Here is a 17176-nt window from a genome sequence, read left to right on the forward strand (position 1 = left end):
GGGTCTGGCTGTTTTGGGTCAACATCTCTAACTCTGTGAGCTTGCTGGGGCAGTGAATTATTATTTTTATTCATGTCACGAAACAACCTGCACACCTGCAAATGAATATTAAAAAGCAAGAACAGTCCCATCAATCAGCTTTTTGGATTAACTGAGACTTTGTGATTGCTGGATGAATACCCTTTGAACTTTTTTGGACACCTGTCAGCCTTTCCATTCCTTTATCTAGGCCCTGATCCAGCACCAGCTTATGTCTATGCCTCACTTAGTGGCTTGTGATCGTCCACCAGAGAGCAGACTCCCTGCCAGCTCAGTATAGCCCAGCTGCAGACCTTTAAAGCCTGTACTGTGGATGGAGTTTAGATGAATACCATCTCAGGGGATCTCCCTGCAAATTAGGTTGCTGCTATAACCTGTTCTTAAAGTTTTCACACTGTTTCCCAGAGACACTCCACCTTTAACTGCAGAGACACCATGTTGTTTATGAGAGGGAAAATAAAGAGGACACAAATAAATGACGTGGGACTTTCTTCATTTTACACCTGAGATAAAACTGTTCTTTGAAAGTTGCTTCTCAGATGAAGTTTGCAGATTACAAGAACACAAGATGAGAGTAAAGGGCTTTCATGGAGTAGCAAAAAGACACTTCTAATTAGGAGAATCCACACTCCTAGTCTTTGCAGCTTCCTCCAAAACTAAGTTTATCTAGCAGCTGAACTTATCAAATTCCAATTCAGTGAAGTTTTTAAGCTTGGAAGTCATCTTATTAACATCAGCAGGATTAGTTGGATATTTCAAGTTAAGTGTGCATTTAAGTGCTTTGGCCAGATCAGAGCTTAAGCCTGCTTCAGTCACCTTCCCACAGCCAGTTATAATAACAAGGCTTAGGGCTGCTCTGGCATTCTTCAGCAAGACCACTCAAAGCAGCATGGGCCCAGTATCCCCATATTAGAGAAGGAAGAGCACGGAAAAATAAATAAATAAAAGCTGAGTAATGTGCTGAGTCACACCAGCAACTGGTGGCTGCTACTTACTCTGCACCCTCTTTGCTCAGGTTTTCATCAACTGAGCAGTAGTAGTAGCTCCCTATAAATAAAACATTCTTGGGATTAGGGGCTGGCAAGTGATATGGCTGGGCTGGGTAGGAAGTCCGATGCAGCTCTCTGCAGAATTGTTGTCCTCAATCACTCTAGGTTAGCAGATGCAATTACACACTCCATATCTTGAAAGGTTTTCACTTTCTATCTACTTTCTTGCATCTTCTTCATTCCAGTCCCTCAAATGCCCTTCTACAAGACCTCAGTAGCAGTCTACACAGAAGCCTGTAAAAGTTATAAAAACCTAAACGTAACAGGACAAGACATATCTATCATGCTGGTCCACACAAGCAAAATTTTTCTAATGATGCTGTTTGCTAATACATTTATTGAGTACTAAACTTAAATGTACTACTATTCTAGGTTTAACACTAGTGACCACTGGAGCTAACAGGAAACCTTTCCTTTGTCTGTAATGAATGCAGGACCAGGCACCTTCTCTGTAGCGATGCTTTGAAAAATTATAGGTATGCTGAGCTGAGAAACAACAGCTCAGAGGCTGCATATACCAGCAGGAAATCCATCATTGACAACCCTGAGAAAGTAAACAGTAGGAGAGTGCTGGGAAATCTAGAGATTTTTGGATGCTGACAGAAAGAAAGGCAACTTCTCACCAAATGGACTATATTGAAAGCATTTGCTTTCAGGGAGAAGGAGCAGCACAGACATGAAATGTGACAAATGGAGAAATATCACATTAAGCATGGAAACTTAAAAAGGATTTTCCTGCAATGGGATGAAGTAAGTGTTTCAGAAAATGAACTGATATGAATTCTGAGTCTTGTCTCAGGCTGGCTAAATGTAACATCATTTATTGCCACTTTATATTTGCGTTTGAGCTCAATGGTTTTCCCTGAAGAAATGAGTAATAATATTTAACATAACTGGCATTGTGAAAACTTTAAATTATTCATCTGGAAAAGGACATGCAGCCCTGCTGTAATTCCCACTTCACTGCCACAGTGCATGTAATATATTGTGGTTCAGGTGCTGCAAAGTGCAGACCATAAAAATTTAAAATACTACTTCCCAGGATTATTAATAATGAACAGTCTCTCACTCAGAGTGGCTTTCAGATTGACAGAAGAGATAAACAAAATGTGCTTCTCCTACCAAGGAGAAAGGTTTCTTCCAGGTTCAAAGCTGGCCTTTGTAGTCCCACAAAATGGTTGTAACACACCCATCACTTTCCGTTTGGATTAGTCATGCTCACTTTTAAGTGAAAATGAGACTCTCAGCTTCCAAAGACAAGCCTTTCTTCATTCCTTGCAAAGAGAGAAGAGAAAATAAAGCTTCGCACTGGCGTTGACATCGTGGTTTCTTTTGCCATCATTACCCAACAGAGCATCAGTATCTGAGAAAGACCTTTGACCAAGTCCCAGCTGCAGCATGCTGTCCAGGTTACTGATGATAGCAAAATGGTGACCCCCAGCCTTGGCACTAAATCTGCTGTGACTGAGGCTGTTTCTATGCTTATGTGATACATGCCAAGGAATGGCTAAAATTCACCACCTGCTCCCACACAAAAATCTCCAGTGACCTCCGAGCTCTAATCCTCACACACAGCCAGCCTCAAAGGGCAAATGAGCTGTGCACATTGCCAAGAGCAGCTGAAGTTAAAATATTTAGCAGTAAAAGAGTGTAGGAAAAGAGATGGAAAAATCAAGTTCCAGAGCTTAGAACAATCTCTTTCTTTACAGGCGTTGGATGAAACATTCATGGACCAGAGCAGTTCCTTGTCTACTGCCTGTACCTCCTTCTGAGTCTTGCACTGGCTCTTGCTAGAAACAGGACACATCAGACTGGACAGATCAGTAATCTGAGGCTACCTAGTAATCACCATGTGGCAGATTCCCAGATTTTCAGACAATTCGGTCTTTAAAAACTTTCCCAAATAATTAAAACTACATCACATCCCACGGGAGAGGTGGCAGTGCTTCCAAATCTACAGGATGAACATATCTCAGCAGGCAGACTTCCCAGAGATTAAGAAGAAAATTGGCATTTAGGATGTATGTAGTGGTAGTCCCCAGGACACCCTACTCATTATTGGAATAGATGAAATGCCTGAAATATCAATCAACAAAAGGAGAAAAAAGAAAGAAAGGAAAAAAAAAGGAAAGAAAAAAAAAAGAAAAAAAAAAAAGGAAAAGGATGTCCTGGGATCAAATCCATAGTCTCCATAGTCAATGGAGAAAGCCCCAGTCAGTGGAAACACTCTGCTTTTTGTATTTTTCCTGTATCAGCTCATCTAATGGGTGTTGTACTGGAAATGAGCTTCACAGAGGGTGGTAGAAAAAAGTGGTCTCTTGAATCAGTGCCAGGAGGATATTCCAGGCATAAGGAAAATCACAAAAGGACAAAGACAGCAAATATAATCAGCCCTGGCACCACCGATGAAAGGCAGCACAGAATGCAGAAGCTGCATTGGGAGCTGAAAGCAGCTGAGAAGGGAAAAGCGTAGCTCACAAACACAAAGACAGCTTGAAAATTATTCAGTTAAGTCGCACTCCAAATCTCCAGGTGCCCATAACCAGCAGGAGCCCATGGGAGGCTGTGAAGGGGTGTAAAAACTGATTTCAGTAGGTTCAGCCAGGGAAGGGTACAGCAAAGCAGACAAAAGAATCAATCACACAGCAATAGTGATGGTAAATTGGCCAGGGTAAATTAGCAGAGCTCCATTGATTTCATCCAAATGACACAGATTTACACTAGTTAAGAATCCTTCCCAGTCTTACTTCACAGACCAGTAAGCAACTGGGATGTGGGGTTCAATCCACGGTCTTGCTGAAATAACTTCCACCTGCAGCAATGGCATTTCATGTTGAAATAAAGAACGGATTTCAACAGGCTTAGCCAAACAGCCATACCCTAACACATTTCTCCTGTGTCTATTTCTGCTGTTTCTGCAGAATGTAGCTCTAAGAAACAGAGGGCAGACATAACTGGGTTTAAGAGAGGCAATGGAGCTCACATGAACAGGCATGAGCTAGCTTTAAACCACCTAATTCAGGCACCCGTAGCACTGCAGTTAAGGAGAGAAATTTCTGCACAGGCTACACGAATCCCGAGCTGTTCCACACTCAAGAGCTGCAGCGGCAGCAGCAGCGTGTTATCTGTATGCAAGCGAGGTAGCTGAATGCTACCCCGGGTGTCTGCGCAGGCTGCGAGCACACGCTCGGATTGCAGCACAGCCCTGCCAGGAGCGGACACGGGCAACCAGAGTTGTTTGGTATGTTAGGCGAGGGCAAGGCCAACAGAAGCGCATCCGAAGAAGAGAAGCACAAACTGCCAAGAACCTCCAGCAAGGCTGTCCGAGACACACAAACAAAATCAGGAAGGTTACCCCAAAAACACTGCACCATCAGGGTGAGCGTTGCTGCAAATATTTATTGTGGCTTAATGAGCAGAGGTGGTGTTTACATCCAAACACGCATTTAGAGGACAAATGTCACCGGAGAGGAAGGCTCAGACTTGGTATTTGTGGGGATTAGGCAGCATTTCCCAGGTGAAGAAAGGAAAGGATGGGGCAGGACAGCTTGCCCATTCCTTCATAGTTGCAATAAAAGAAAGAAAATTTCTTTTATTCATGCTTTCTTTTCCTTTTGTACCCTGCTGCTCCCCCAAAACCAGCTCCGGGCTGCCCTGTCTGCGTGCATTGAGGCTGCCCAGAGCTGCAGCACACTACTAGGGCAGAGGGCAGGCTGACAGCGGTGTTTCAGGACAGAGCTGCAAGTAGTCCCCTAGGTACCAGGGCACTCATCCAGCATACTATTAATTATGCCTACTCAGCTGGCCAGGACAAAACATTATTTTCTACTAAACCAAGAGGGACAGGTTGTGAGCTCAAGGGACACTCCTGATTTTCAGGATTTCTTGATTACACTGTGTAAAAAAGCATGGTCTGAGGCACTCAGAGCAGGGTGCGGCCACAGAGTATAAGGAGGATGGGGTGGGAAAAGTATTTGAAGAGAGCACTTATATCTATTTTTTTTCTTTCTTCAGTTGACGGCAGGAATTTGTCACCAGAGAAATTATTTCTTGAGCCTCCAGATGCATTCAAAATAAAGAACAATGGGCCACATGATAAGCCCTCTGCAGCTTTCCCCACAAAAGACATGCCGGATGTTTTTTTCAGCCCTGACAATAGCTTTCATGCACTTGTGTATTATGTAAAATTAAGATTTTTACTGCCAGAACAGAGGCATTTCCTGCTGGATTTTGCTGAAGCGAGCCTATGAGACCAAGGGGTCCCCAGTTGTTGGTCTCATTCAAAATTTCAGTGAAACAGTATGGTCTGTGAAAAGTTGTGTATTTTTTAGCATTATTATTGCAGACGCACATAACAATTACAGCTAAAGCACTTTGTCTACGCCTAGGAAAACAAGTGAACAGCTAGCCTTTTCTCCCCTGCTCCTGAAAGAAAAATACTTTTTTTTTTCTTTTTGAATACAAAAGAAATTAAATTCAGAAACATAAAAAGCCAGGTCAAGGGCTTGTCACCAGTGATTGTTATTATTCCTGCTGCATGGGTGGATTTCAGCAAAACAGCCACGCAAAAATGATTTAAGAGCATCTGTCTCTGCCTTCCCTGCCTTCTGCAAATGCTCCCCATCAAGAGAAGGGAACCGAGGCGGGGGGGGGAACAGGACCAAGGGAAAAAAGCTTGAAGCTTGAAGATAGTCAATAAATATAAATACACAGCAGGCTTAACACCCTAGGGGAGAAATTACCATCCTGGGTACATTTCTCCCCTTGCAGCCGTACAATCGCTAAGAGAACAACCAGAATGTTGATGCTGCAGGAGGAATAACATGAGCCTTTGCAGGAGACATCCTCACTTCCAGCAGTATCAAGGTGGATGTCAGAGGGAACTGCTAAGCTCACAGAACTTCGAAAAGCAAACCTATTAGTAAAGCATCCCCAAAAGGACAGCCATTAAGATTATGAATTTAAGAATTTCTCTCCCTCACCCCATAATTTCTTATAATCAAGGAACTGTCTGAAAAGAGATGGCCTTCAGGAATTACATCACATGAGCAAAAGCCTCATTTTGATAGTCTTTCTATGTATCTTTTCTCTGAAAGTGGAGCTAAACAAAAAACACTTTGAAAGAGATCAGCTATGGTGAAACACCTATAGAGGTCAATGTTGAGAGTCACTTAGAGGTATTCTCTAGTGTCCCAGTTAAAATAATAACCTTAAAACAAAGAAAAAAAAAAAGGATAGTTAAAGCCATTAAAAATTATTTTCAGTCTGCAGATTCCATGGGCTTTGTGGGTGGCTTTCAAGGAGATGCAAAGGCAAGTATGCAAATGCAAACCATACAACAGGTTTGGTTTTCTTCGACATGCATGCAGGTGTCTAAGACTCAACTGGAAAAAAAACATAGGTGCCTATAAACGGACAGTGCTTGCAAACCTTTGCCATGCAAGATACATGCACCAAGTGAAGGCATTATTGCACACTGAGAACAACAGCAGTTGGGTTGCCCAGCACAGACCTAGCCTCCTCTTGGATCACGAGCCAAAGCCTGTACCACTCCAAATTACTAGACAAACTGATGCTAGAGCAAATACACAGAGCCTTGCTCTCATTTTGATGCATGTTGGATTGCCCCTGGACAATCCAGGTTAGATCTGGGTTAAGAGCTCACAGTGTCTTGAATGAAGATACCCTCTAATGGTCAAGATAAACCCAGAAAAGGGAGCATTAAGCATGTTTTCTTTTCTTCTCCCTCCCCCATTTTTTTTCTAGATTTCAATCACAGGAAAATGCCAGGGTGCACCAGCTCTTTGTTGCAGTGGCATAGGCGTTATGATTCCCTGATGGGAGTGTGGAGGCTGGGAGCATTGCCTCCTTGTGGTTAAAAGCAAGCAGCAGCGGATTTGCATTTAGGAAAAAGAGAGCAAAGCCCTTGAGCTCATACACACAGACCCCCATACCAAACCGGTTTGGGCTCTGGGGATTTATGCAACATCCCATGTAAGAGGCACAGAAAGTGCCCCGGCTTTTGTTTCGACTCTTACAAGCTAAAATCTACTGCTGGCAGGGTCGGGGAATACACAGAAAAAAAGTAAAATTGATTTTAGATTTTTTTTTTTTTTAACGCTGCCTCCTGACATGAAGGCAAGTCCAAACAAAAACCCACCCTGAAAGACTTGAAATCTATGTTTATTCTTCCTCAGGCTCACAGTCTTGCTGGATTCAGTTGCAGCTTTGCTTTACCAAGTACAAAGCTGAAGTTTCCCCCACCACTTAACCTTTACCCAAGCTCTTCACCTGAGGCCCCTCTCCTTATTAGCAGGTCTTTACTCTGCCCCAGGGTGAACTCAGCCCAACAGAATCTGTTCTACAAAGAGCAAAAGAAACAGATTGTGAATTATTTTGCTTTTATCGTAAATAACCTCTCCTTGTAACAAACCTTCTGTCGCCGTTAACTCCAGGCCTACTGCACACAGGAGCTGAACCACAGCCTGCAGAAATCAATACCATTGACTCTAATGAGTTCTGAATCACGCTTAGCACTCCTGGAGAAACATCCCACTCTTCCAGCAAAGAGAGATATGGATGTCAGTAGATGCATTGACAGAAATGTATGTTAATGAAGGTAATGTAACCTAACAACATGTGAATTATTGATGCAGGCATGTTTAAACAGGAAAATCAGCAAGGAATCACACTAGACCAATACACTCCAATGTTTGTTCACCAACAGGCAATTGGAACGTGGTGGTCTTGAGAACACTCATTACCACCTTATTAGCTTGAAAGGATTTTTGTTAGGTTTTCCATGTCTCACCTGATACACGAGCCAGTTACATTTCACATGATGTGTCAATGTCTGTGTGTGATATCAATAAGCCATTTGTCTAGCATCATATGAGTTATTTTCACACATCCGTACTTTCCTTTGAGCTTCTCAGACGTGTCATAAATCATATTGCTTTGCTCAAGGTATTTTGCTTAACCTTATTTATCAGTCATAGATACAGACCAGTTTATCGTCTCATTCACAACGGTTCATGGAAGTGTAACTCTCCTGAATGCAGTGAAGTTGCTCCTGATTGCCATGAGGCCCATGGGGAATGAACCTAGGTCCTTTGTCTGGCACGGCTGGTTCCCAGGATGTCAAGGCAGTTGACTCAGCTCTATCTATCATAAAATAAACTTAGTTTGTCTATCTTGACAGTTTTATCACATCCATCATCATGTTCTCCTAATGTATTTAGAGAAACTTCATTTTGAACTACAGTAAAAACAGGATGTATGTTTAATAATCATCAGTGTTAATTTTACTATTATTCCATTATCCTGTGAGATCTAATCATTCCGTCTTGTACTTTCGGGTGAGTTGGCTCCATCTCTGTGGTATCTGGGAACTACACTGCAGACAGGCTTTATTTTTGTAAGGACTGTTGGGGCATACAGATTTTCACGATCTCATCATGTCCTCACCAGGTTATTTTGATATGCACCGTCACTGCACCGCTATAGTCAAAAGATTTCCAACCGTATCCCGCATCTAAAAAACCCCAACCACCAAACCTCAGCCAATCACTGAGGCACATTTCTGGACATCTTAGTGCTGCATTCAGCGCTGAGAGTGGGCAGGGGAGAAAGCTGTCCCCTGGCAGGAGCCCATCGGGGAAACAAAACCCAGGCTTGCTCCATCACCACCCAGTGCATGGGGGAATTCAGTCGCTCTCTTCAGAGAAGCCAGCATCGTGGATGCCCAAATGAGCTTTGCATAGCCACAGAGAAGAAAATAAACCTTAAGTGAGATAATTAAAATAGCCGCTTATTTCGGAAGAGTTCTCACATTACTCTCAATGCAGGCAACTTATCTTACTGATAAAAATTATGCATTGTAAACTGCTCCTTGATTTCTCCAGCATTTATAAGAGAAACACACTAAGCCTTTTCCAGTTGTATACATGAAGGAATATTTAGGTATTTTTTTGAGGAGGGAAGGAGTTGGGGGGGCAGTTGTGTGCTCATTTGCTGCGTACAAGCAGATAAATACACTAAGAAAGACATCCCCTTCTTATTTATTGTATAGACACTATGCCACAGCCCATATCATCAAAGACCACTACTTGACAAGGGCAGGAAAACCAAGAGGCATGTACGTGTGCACAAGCATGCAGGGGTGCTGTTGGATTTTGTTTTACCTTTTCCGGAGCCGGGAACTGCAGGTGATTTACTTCCAAAGGCGTGATCAAAGGAACTGTCTGAAAACCATCTTCGCCGGATGGTGGCTTGCTGTTCTTGTCGTTCAAATTACTCCCCAGCTTCACCATTCTCGGACCTTGCTTTCCAGACCTAAAACCAGCAAGACGATCGTTGTCACAAGGGTAGTGGGAAGAGGACTTCTGCCCTGTCTGGCTCACTTTGCCTTGGCGTATTGGTTTCCTGGGTTTTACACCCAGGTTTCTAGCCACACAGCATGCCACGCCAAGGCTGACTTCACACATGCATTTCTCCTCGCCTTACACCGACACCCCACAAACACTCCTTAACCCCCCCCATCTGCTGCAAGCCCCAGCACAGCACCACAACCGGCACCAGCACCACAAACAGCATCACCCACCAGTACCAGCACCACCACCAGCATCACCTACTGGCACCAGCACCACAAACAGCATCACCCACAGGCACCAGCACCACTACCAGCAACACAACCGGCACCAGCACCACGACCAGCATCGCCCACCAGCACCACAAACAGCATCCCAACCGGCACCAGCACCCCAACCAGCATCACCCACCAGCACCCACCACCCCGGGGACCGGGCGCATCTCCCGGCCCCAGGTGCATTTCACCCCGCCCCCCCCCAAATTTTTTGCGGCCGCTTTGAGGGGTTCCCGCGGGGGTCTCCCCGCGGTGCGGGGGTGCTGAGGAGGGGGTGGGCTGCGGGCACCCCGCGCCCCTCCGGCCGCCCCCCAGCCCTTACTTACTGCAAACCACGCGGTCACTGGCGGCGGCTCGGCCCGGGCGCTGCTGCGGGGTCGGGGGAGGGGAGGGGGGGGGGAAACTCGGCGGGGAGGCGGGGCGGGCGGAAATTTTCGGTTAATTTATTCGATTCGCTGTAATTAAGGGCGGCCGCCGCGTGCCGGCGGTGCTGAAGGGACAGCGCTGCGCGGCGCTCGGCTCCGCAACGGCGACTGAGGGCGGGGCGGCTCCCCCCCCCCCCCCCCCCCCCCCCCCCCCACACACCTCCCTCCCTTCCCTCAGCCCCTGCTTCTCCTCCCCTCAGCCCCCCCTCTCCTCCCCTCAGCCCCCCGCTTCTCCTCCCTTCCTCACTCCCACCCTCCTCCTCCCTTCCTCGCCCCCCCCCTTCTCCTCCCCTCAGCCCCCCCCCGCCGGGCGCGCACCCGCTGCGCGGCCTCGGGCACCCCCTGGCGTCCCCGCCGCGCACGGCCGCGCGCCCCGGCGCCCCCTGCGGGCACCAAAAAGGGGTCGGGAAGGGTTTTTGGGGGGTCGCTGGGCCCAAGGGGGGGGGTCCCCCGCTCCATCCCCCTTCCCCGGTGAGACCCAGCCCCTTGCAGGGCGAGGCTGGAGCCTGATGTGTTTGTAACTAGAGCGTTTGCCTCCCGGGCTGGCAGTTTGGCATCTTTTCGAGCCCTAAATATACCCCTAAAAGGCGTGAGCTGTTCCCGTAATAAAGTGGTGAAAATGCGTTTAAAGCCAGACTTGGCAGAGCAAGGCCTAGTGCTCGAGGCGCTGGCAGGAGCTCGCTCGTGGTGCTGCAGTTCCAGGGCGAGAAGGGTCCCAGGCAGGTAGGAGGGGTGGGACAGCTGAAAATATCCGCTGCTACCATCACCTGGCACGGTCCTTTCAAGAATCTGTCTTCCGTAGCTTTGCCAGCTTTTAATGCTTGGGTTGGAATTTACTGTGCCACTTTCCTGCATAAGGCCGAACTTCCACAGAAAATCCCATCCGAAGGAGTTAAGAAAGGTTCTGCCACACATAAACCTTCACTTCAAGTAACTCTTACTCAGTGTGTTAAAATTTGTCGGCAGGTAGCTTTTCGATGTGCTCAGAATCATCTGCTAAATTTGACCACAGCGCAAGGTTTGGGGAGTTCATATCCATGCTGCTCTGAAAAAAAATGTCTTAAGCTCAGTAGCAGAATCCTCCCCAGATCCATCCGTTAGGCATGTTCAGCTCGACTCGACAAGATTTTCCCTGTAACTACAACTCCAGGTTTCTGCAGTCTGCCCAGGAACAGATACCTACAAAGAAAGCCAGCAGACTGCATCCCTAAGAGATGGGAGAATGTGCCTCTTAAGAGGAGCATAAACCCACTCACTAAAGACAATTGATTAAATTAGTACAAGTAATAACTTAATATTGCAGTGTTACCAGAAATCAACCATCAATGCCCATCTGGACTAGGATCTGTGCAAATATATAGCAAGTTATAAACCCTGCAAAACCTGCCTTCTCATGCTCTGCTCAGAGATGAATGCTATGTTGATAGTTTGGCTCAGGCTTGAGGACCTTCAAAATGCAGAGTTTGTAAGGAAATCTAAAAGCACAAAGTCCAAAAAGCCAAAAAAAAATCCTTTTTTTTTTTTTTTTAAAGAAATTGCCCCCGTTTCAGCTTGTGCTCATTGCCCCTTGGCCTGCCCACAGTGAGAAGAGGCTGGCTCTGATCTGAGCCGTCTCCAGGCTGAACAATCTTGACTCTCTCAGCCTCTCCCCATATGGCAAATGCTCCAAGTGAAAAAAAAAAAAATTGCAGCAACTCTTCCCCCAACTTTCAATATACTACAGGTTATATCATAAGATTTGACTATCCAAAGAGACTAACAGACTCCATCGTTATCTTTTCCTGAATATACACTTCTGAACTACTCTAGCTCCTCTCTCAGCAAAATGGCTATTTTCAGTTGAGGAACTGGGAAATATTATTTAAAAAATCCAAAGGAAACGACTGCATTGTAACTCCATAGAAATGGCGTAGTGGTCTTCTACCTTTACCTGGCAATTACAAAGGGACATGAGAGTGCTTTGTTAAAAAGCAAAGCTTGCAAATACATTGTGTGATAATTAAACCAAATCACTTTCATGCACATCAACATCAGTAATGCATATTCTGCTAGCCAAAATATGATCTTAGCAATAAGTAGATAGGTCCTCTTACTTAAGAGAATGTCTTAAGCAGCACTTTCCACAAGGTCATGTTAAATCTCCAGAATCACTTGTGCAAATCCACGGTTACAGCATGAAAAATAAAGTTGCAAACATGGCACCTGCTTGTTCAGTATGTCTACTCACATAAATACACTGACATGCTTGCAGAGTTTAATATATTAACCTTCGTTGGCTATAGCTGAATGCTCTTCACAGTAACATAGCTAAGGAGCAATGAGGTGAATCCCATACCTTCTTGTGCATTACTTCTGCTGTTAAATACAAATCTGTGAATCTACCGATAACTAAACAGAACTAAATCCTGCTGGGGATATTCTGTATAACCCAGAGAGCACAGAGCAATGCTGCCAGCACTCGAGCACTGGCAGTTAGAGCCACTTTGTCACTGGAAGGCTTTTAGTTGTGAGTACTAGCAGCGAGAACCTGCGATAAGTGAGCAGATGCGGCTTTTACCTTACGACTTTTCAGAACAGAAGCACATTTTAAGCAACGTCTCAACGGCACCATCTGAGAATTCTGGCAGCATGGCAGATGGAGATGTGCAGAGAGATACTGTCTCCCTCTAAGCTGTCATTGGCATTCCATCCAGTAACTTTCCTTTATTTCCTCCATGAGACCGAACTAGCCCTGTAACTGTTTCAGGTCATATGCTCCACTTCAGTTTGAAAATACCTCTTTGCAAAATACCAGTTTCACAGACAGACACAAACTACCAGCAGTGAGTTTACAGAGCAGAATGCTTTATGGAAAAAAACGGATGCTTAAAGTTGCCAGCAAGATCCTAAAAGCAAACCTTCTCTAGAGACAGCATTAAAGCAAACCCAAGTGAATACAACAAATCAAAGAGTAACGTACAGCTTTTCTTATGGAGCGAATACAAACTCTGACATTTCCACCCACACAGAGCAGATCAGTGACTGGCAATAAGACAAAGCAGCAGTACGAGCAACATGAGACTCCAGAGGAATAAACAATGTATTTCTCCTGTCAACAAAAATATATGCCTTTCCTTCTTCATTTAATAAGACTCACATGATGTATTATTTTCTATTTCCAGTTAAACAAATCAGAGTAGAATTACTTTTTTCATTATCAGTTTACACTGAAGATTATTGGCTGTCTTTAAGAGGCTTGATATTTGTAACAGGGCTTGGGTATAACATTTCACTGTATTGTAAATTCTGCAACTCGTAAACAAAATGTCACTCAAAATAGTCCAACTTTTACCCACTCCATGCCTGAACATATAAATCAACTGCACTTCATTGTTCATGAATATTATTTTCCTCACTTGCTCCATGATCTACAAATTTCTTATGCCCATTACATCTCTTCATAAAACATATTTCCTGCACATCATGCGCTTTCCCTTTAGTGTTCTTGTATATTATTGTAAGTATCATATTATTTTTATCTCTTCTCACACATTGAAAAACTGACATTGGGCTCTCAATAAAAGTATTTGAAAGCATCTGGACAGGTGGCAGAAATTACTAAGAGGAGAAACTGCAGAACTTGAAAGCACACAATGAGGACAAAGTCTCAGGAAATCAGACCAGTCAAGGCAGGGCAAGCCTAGAAAGAACATCAGCCACCTCAGACTCTTCTCATGAAAGATCAGGTTTGTCTCTCAGACATTCCCATTAATTCATTTCAAAATGAGTCCAATAGAGCAGTGACAAGCAGTGAGGAGCACAGTTCAGGTGACAGTTCAAGCCAAACCCAGCCCTGATCTGAGTCCTGTAACTTAATAAATACGGTATGTCACAAATTCACATCTGTGTTTTCCTGTAAAAGACACCATGATGTGATAGAAAGTAACATTTAGATGGAGCACATCAATACAGGAAGGAATCTCACCACATCCTCAACCTAAACCGAGTACGGAACTGTTCCCACTAAAATGCCTGCCTGCACGAACCACAGACTTGTGGATGTTATAAAAGGGCAAGTCCCTGTGCCCAGCCCATGCTCCGAACTGCTCCTCACTGCACATCCCCTGTTGGTTTGCTCAGTCTGGGATGACAGAGCTGAGCGAGGAGTGCATTTCTGTTCTTTGCCTTTGGAGATCACTCCACAGACAAATTGCTATCATAGCCAAGAATCTTTATCCTACATGGAGTTAAAGAAATTTAAAATACCAAGGGGTGTAAAAACTGATCATGTATATTTTAAGTTGGGGTTAACTTGTAGCCTTTGCTATGGAGGAGATCATCCATTATGTGAAATTACATCAGCACTGCTGACGTCCTGTCACACACACATTAGGAACAATAAAATAAGCATATAGCAGAACAGGAGGAGAAAAAAGAAAAAAGAAAAAAGAAAAAAAAAGCCATGTTAATCTAGTATTCATTTCAAAATACAAGAGTTTACAAAGCTTCTGGAGGAGAAGAAGCATTTGTCAGTGCCTTAGAGAACCTTCCTGCACAGCTCTTTTAATCTGCCTCCATTCCTCATCTGTGCAGGAATGCCAGGCATGCAATAAATTTCACACATTCACAGCATGAACATGTTCTTGTCGTGATCTCTGGGAAGACTACACAAATCAGACATATACTTGTAAGCAGCCCAGCAACGTTTGCAATTCAGCAAAATCTCTCAGATGAGACACACCTGTGAGTTCACAATTTAGAACAAGAAGAAGAGATGCTCTCATTAACATGCCCTGTACATAGAGCACGGAAGATGGGATGCAGCCTGTTCTAAGAGGGGCCACAGACAACGGGAGGTGAAAGTATGCAGCATCCTCCAGTAGGTATTCGGCCTCTCTCTGTCTGCATCAAGGCATACTCTCTTCTTGCTCAGGGGCCTCCATATATTTTGCTTCTAACAAAATGAAACTGCAGCTACACACCTCGATTTTCACCAGCTACAAAGCAAGCAGAAAAACTTTCAAACATGATTTTTTTTCCCATCAGATCAGATGTCTGTGATGTCACTAACAAGAGGGTAGCTTCCTATAAATGTTTATTAAAATTCATTGTGTCCTTAATACGTTTAATATGATAGGTTCCCCTGCTACTTCCATTTACAGAAAAGCCTATACTATTAAACTCATTGAAGTATGGACGCTTTGGGTTTTATGGAAATTCCTGTTGTTGTACTTATATAAGTGCTTATGCAATGAAAATATACATATTACACAAACCTGCCCAAGTCGCCAAGATTTACAAGAGCTATAAATCAAAGTTGCATCATGTTTTGTTTCATACATAAAGACCTATTGCACACAGACATAAAATGTCACATATGCCCAAAATTTGCTTTAAGTCATTTCCCAAAAGATAAAAAAAATAGAATTGAACTGCCTGCTGAAGGCTATCCTTTAGGCAGAGGCCAAGCAAAATTGTATTAGGAGCTTTGAAGTTAAAACATGAACATTGACTACTAGCAAGGGCCCTAAAGACAAAGACATTTACTGGATGTAAACATCCAGTGAAGACAAAGATCACCTTATACTTTCCTGAAATCCGATCATGGTAGAAACTCCGCATCCTGCTCCCAAGTTTTCTTAAAAGCTGAATTTTTTTTATGGAATGAATCAACGGAGAAACATTATTAGCTTTGGTGATTGTAATGGCCAAGTTATAACCTCGCAGGCCACAGGATTAGGGCAGAGGAATCTGATTCATCTCAACACCAGAGCAGATGGGTCATGAGCTGAAGAGCTAGCTGCCTGGCAAGCCAAGCCACCAGTTTGCAGGAAATGGGGTTTTATCTGAATCCGTGGCTTTGGTCCAAATCAGGCAGGAAACAAACGCTTTTGAAAATGCCTGCAAAGTGGAAATTCCCAGAAAGGTCACTTCAGAAACATCAAAATACTTCCAGAAAACAATTCCCTGAGTTACCAAGCCTCAGCTGATCAGTGGCACTGTGTCTGGCAGTAGGGCAGCATCTGCAAACGCCAGCTCAGCGCAGTAGCTGGGGGAGCTCCGAGGACCCTCTGGCTCTGGTGCAGCCTTGTTGCTGAGGTCTGCCCCGGGAAGCCTGCCCAAAGTCACAGCTCCGCGTCAGAGCGCGCAGGAGCTCCAGCAGTCCTGCCTCCAGCCAAGCCTCTTAGCGCTTCCAGACATGGAAATCAAAGTGGAGTTCAAGCCCCCAGGATTTTCATGCTTTTTACAGCTTTACAGCAGTTTGGAAGTGGTAGCCTAACACCAAGGGCTGGAGTTTCCAGCCCCCAAGCTCTGGACACTCCTTGGTGTCACTGGGCAGACAGAAGAGGCTGTGTATCCTGGGCTGACCTGCCAAGAAGTGCTCCAGGAGCCAGGGGACCTCATTTGGCAAGAATTCACCATCTGGGAAAACGTTCAATCAAAACATTTCAGACCCAGCAGATGTGTTATTTCCAGTTAAACTTTGTTTTACCAGCAAATTGCTAACTGAAGGCCTTACTCTGCATTACTGAGCTTCCTATAGAGTCATCTGTATTTATAAAAATGTGCTACAAAAGAATACTTATTCAGACCAACTCTAAGAACTTGAGGCAAGTGGCTGACACTAGCATTTACTGATCAGAGGAATTCAGCAGCAGCGCCTTCAGCTACTCTGCAAGTCCTGGCTGCTCCCTCCCACCTCTGTACCGCAACGTACCTCCTCAGATCTCCTGCAATATGTTCTCAGGGTTGAGCTTAAAAATTGTTCTTGAACTTTTAGAATTCACTAGAATTTTTGTACTGCAAAAGGTAATTTATGTACTGAGAAAAAAGGCTGCAAAGCAAAGACAAATCATGACCTCTATATTTGCACATCTGCTTCAGTTCACACTCCAAGTGAGATTTGTTATTAAAAACTTCAGGTAACTGATACGCGTTTTGAAGAATGTGAAAGAACACCATCACTACCCAGGAACCACAGCAGGACAGTATGACCCTTGGTTTTGCTTCTGCAGTGATGATTAAGGACTTCAGAGGAG

The 17176-nt window shown here is 44.4% G+C and overlaps 1 protein-coding gene across 1 annotated transcript in view; it reads right to left on the reverse strand.

Moving 5' to 3' along the window:
- NSG2 (neuronal vesicle trafficking associated 2) overlaps positions 1 to 10276 on the reverse strand; it is a 37751-nt gene extending 27475 nt beyond the window's left edge. Inside the window, exons 1-2 of the mRNA XM_067005592.1 lie at positions 10059 to 10276; positions 9272 to 9422 (exon numbers count right to left, since the gene is read on the reverse strand). Coding sequence (XP_066861693.1) covers positions 9272 to 9400 — 129 coding nt within the window. The 5' untranslated portion in view covers positions 9401 to 9422; positions 10059 to 10276. The remainder of the gene's footprint in view (positions 1 to 9271; positions 9423 to 10058) is intronic.
- Between the last annotated feature and the right edge of the window lie 6900 nt (positions 10277 to 17176).

This window comes from Anser cygnoides, chromosome 14 (assembly GCF_040182565.1).
Source record: "Anser cygnoides isolate HZ-2024a breed goose chromosome 14, Taihu_goose_T2T_genome, whole genome shotgun sequence".
Classification (NCBI taxonomy): domain Eukaryota; kingdom Metazoa; phylum Chordata; class Aves; order Anseriformes; family Anatidae; genus Anser; species Anser cygnoides.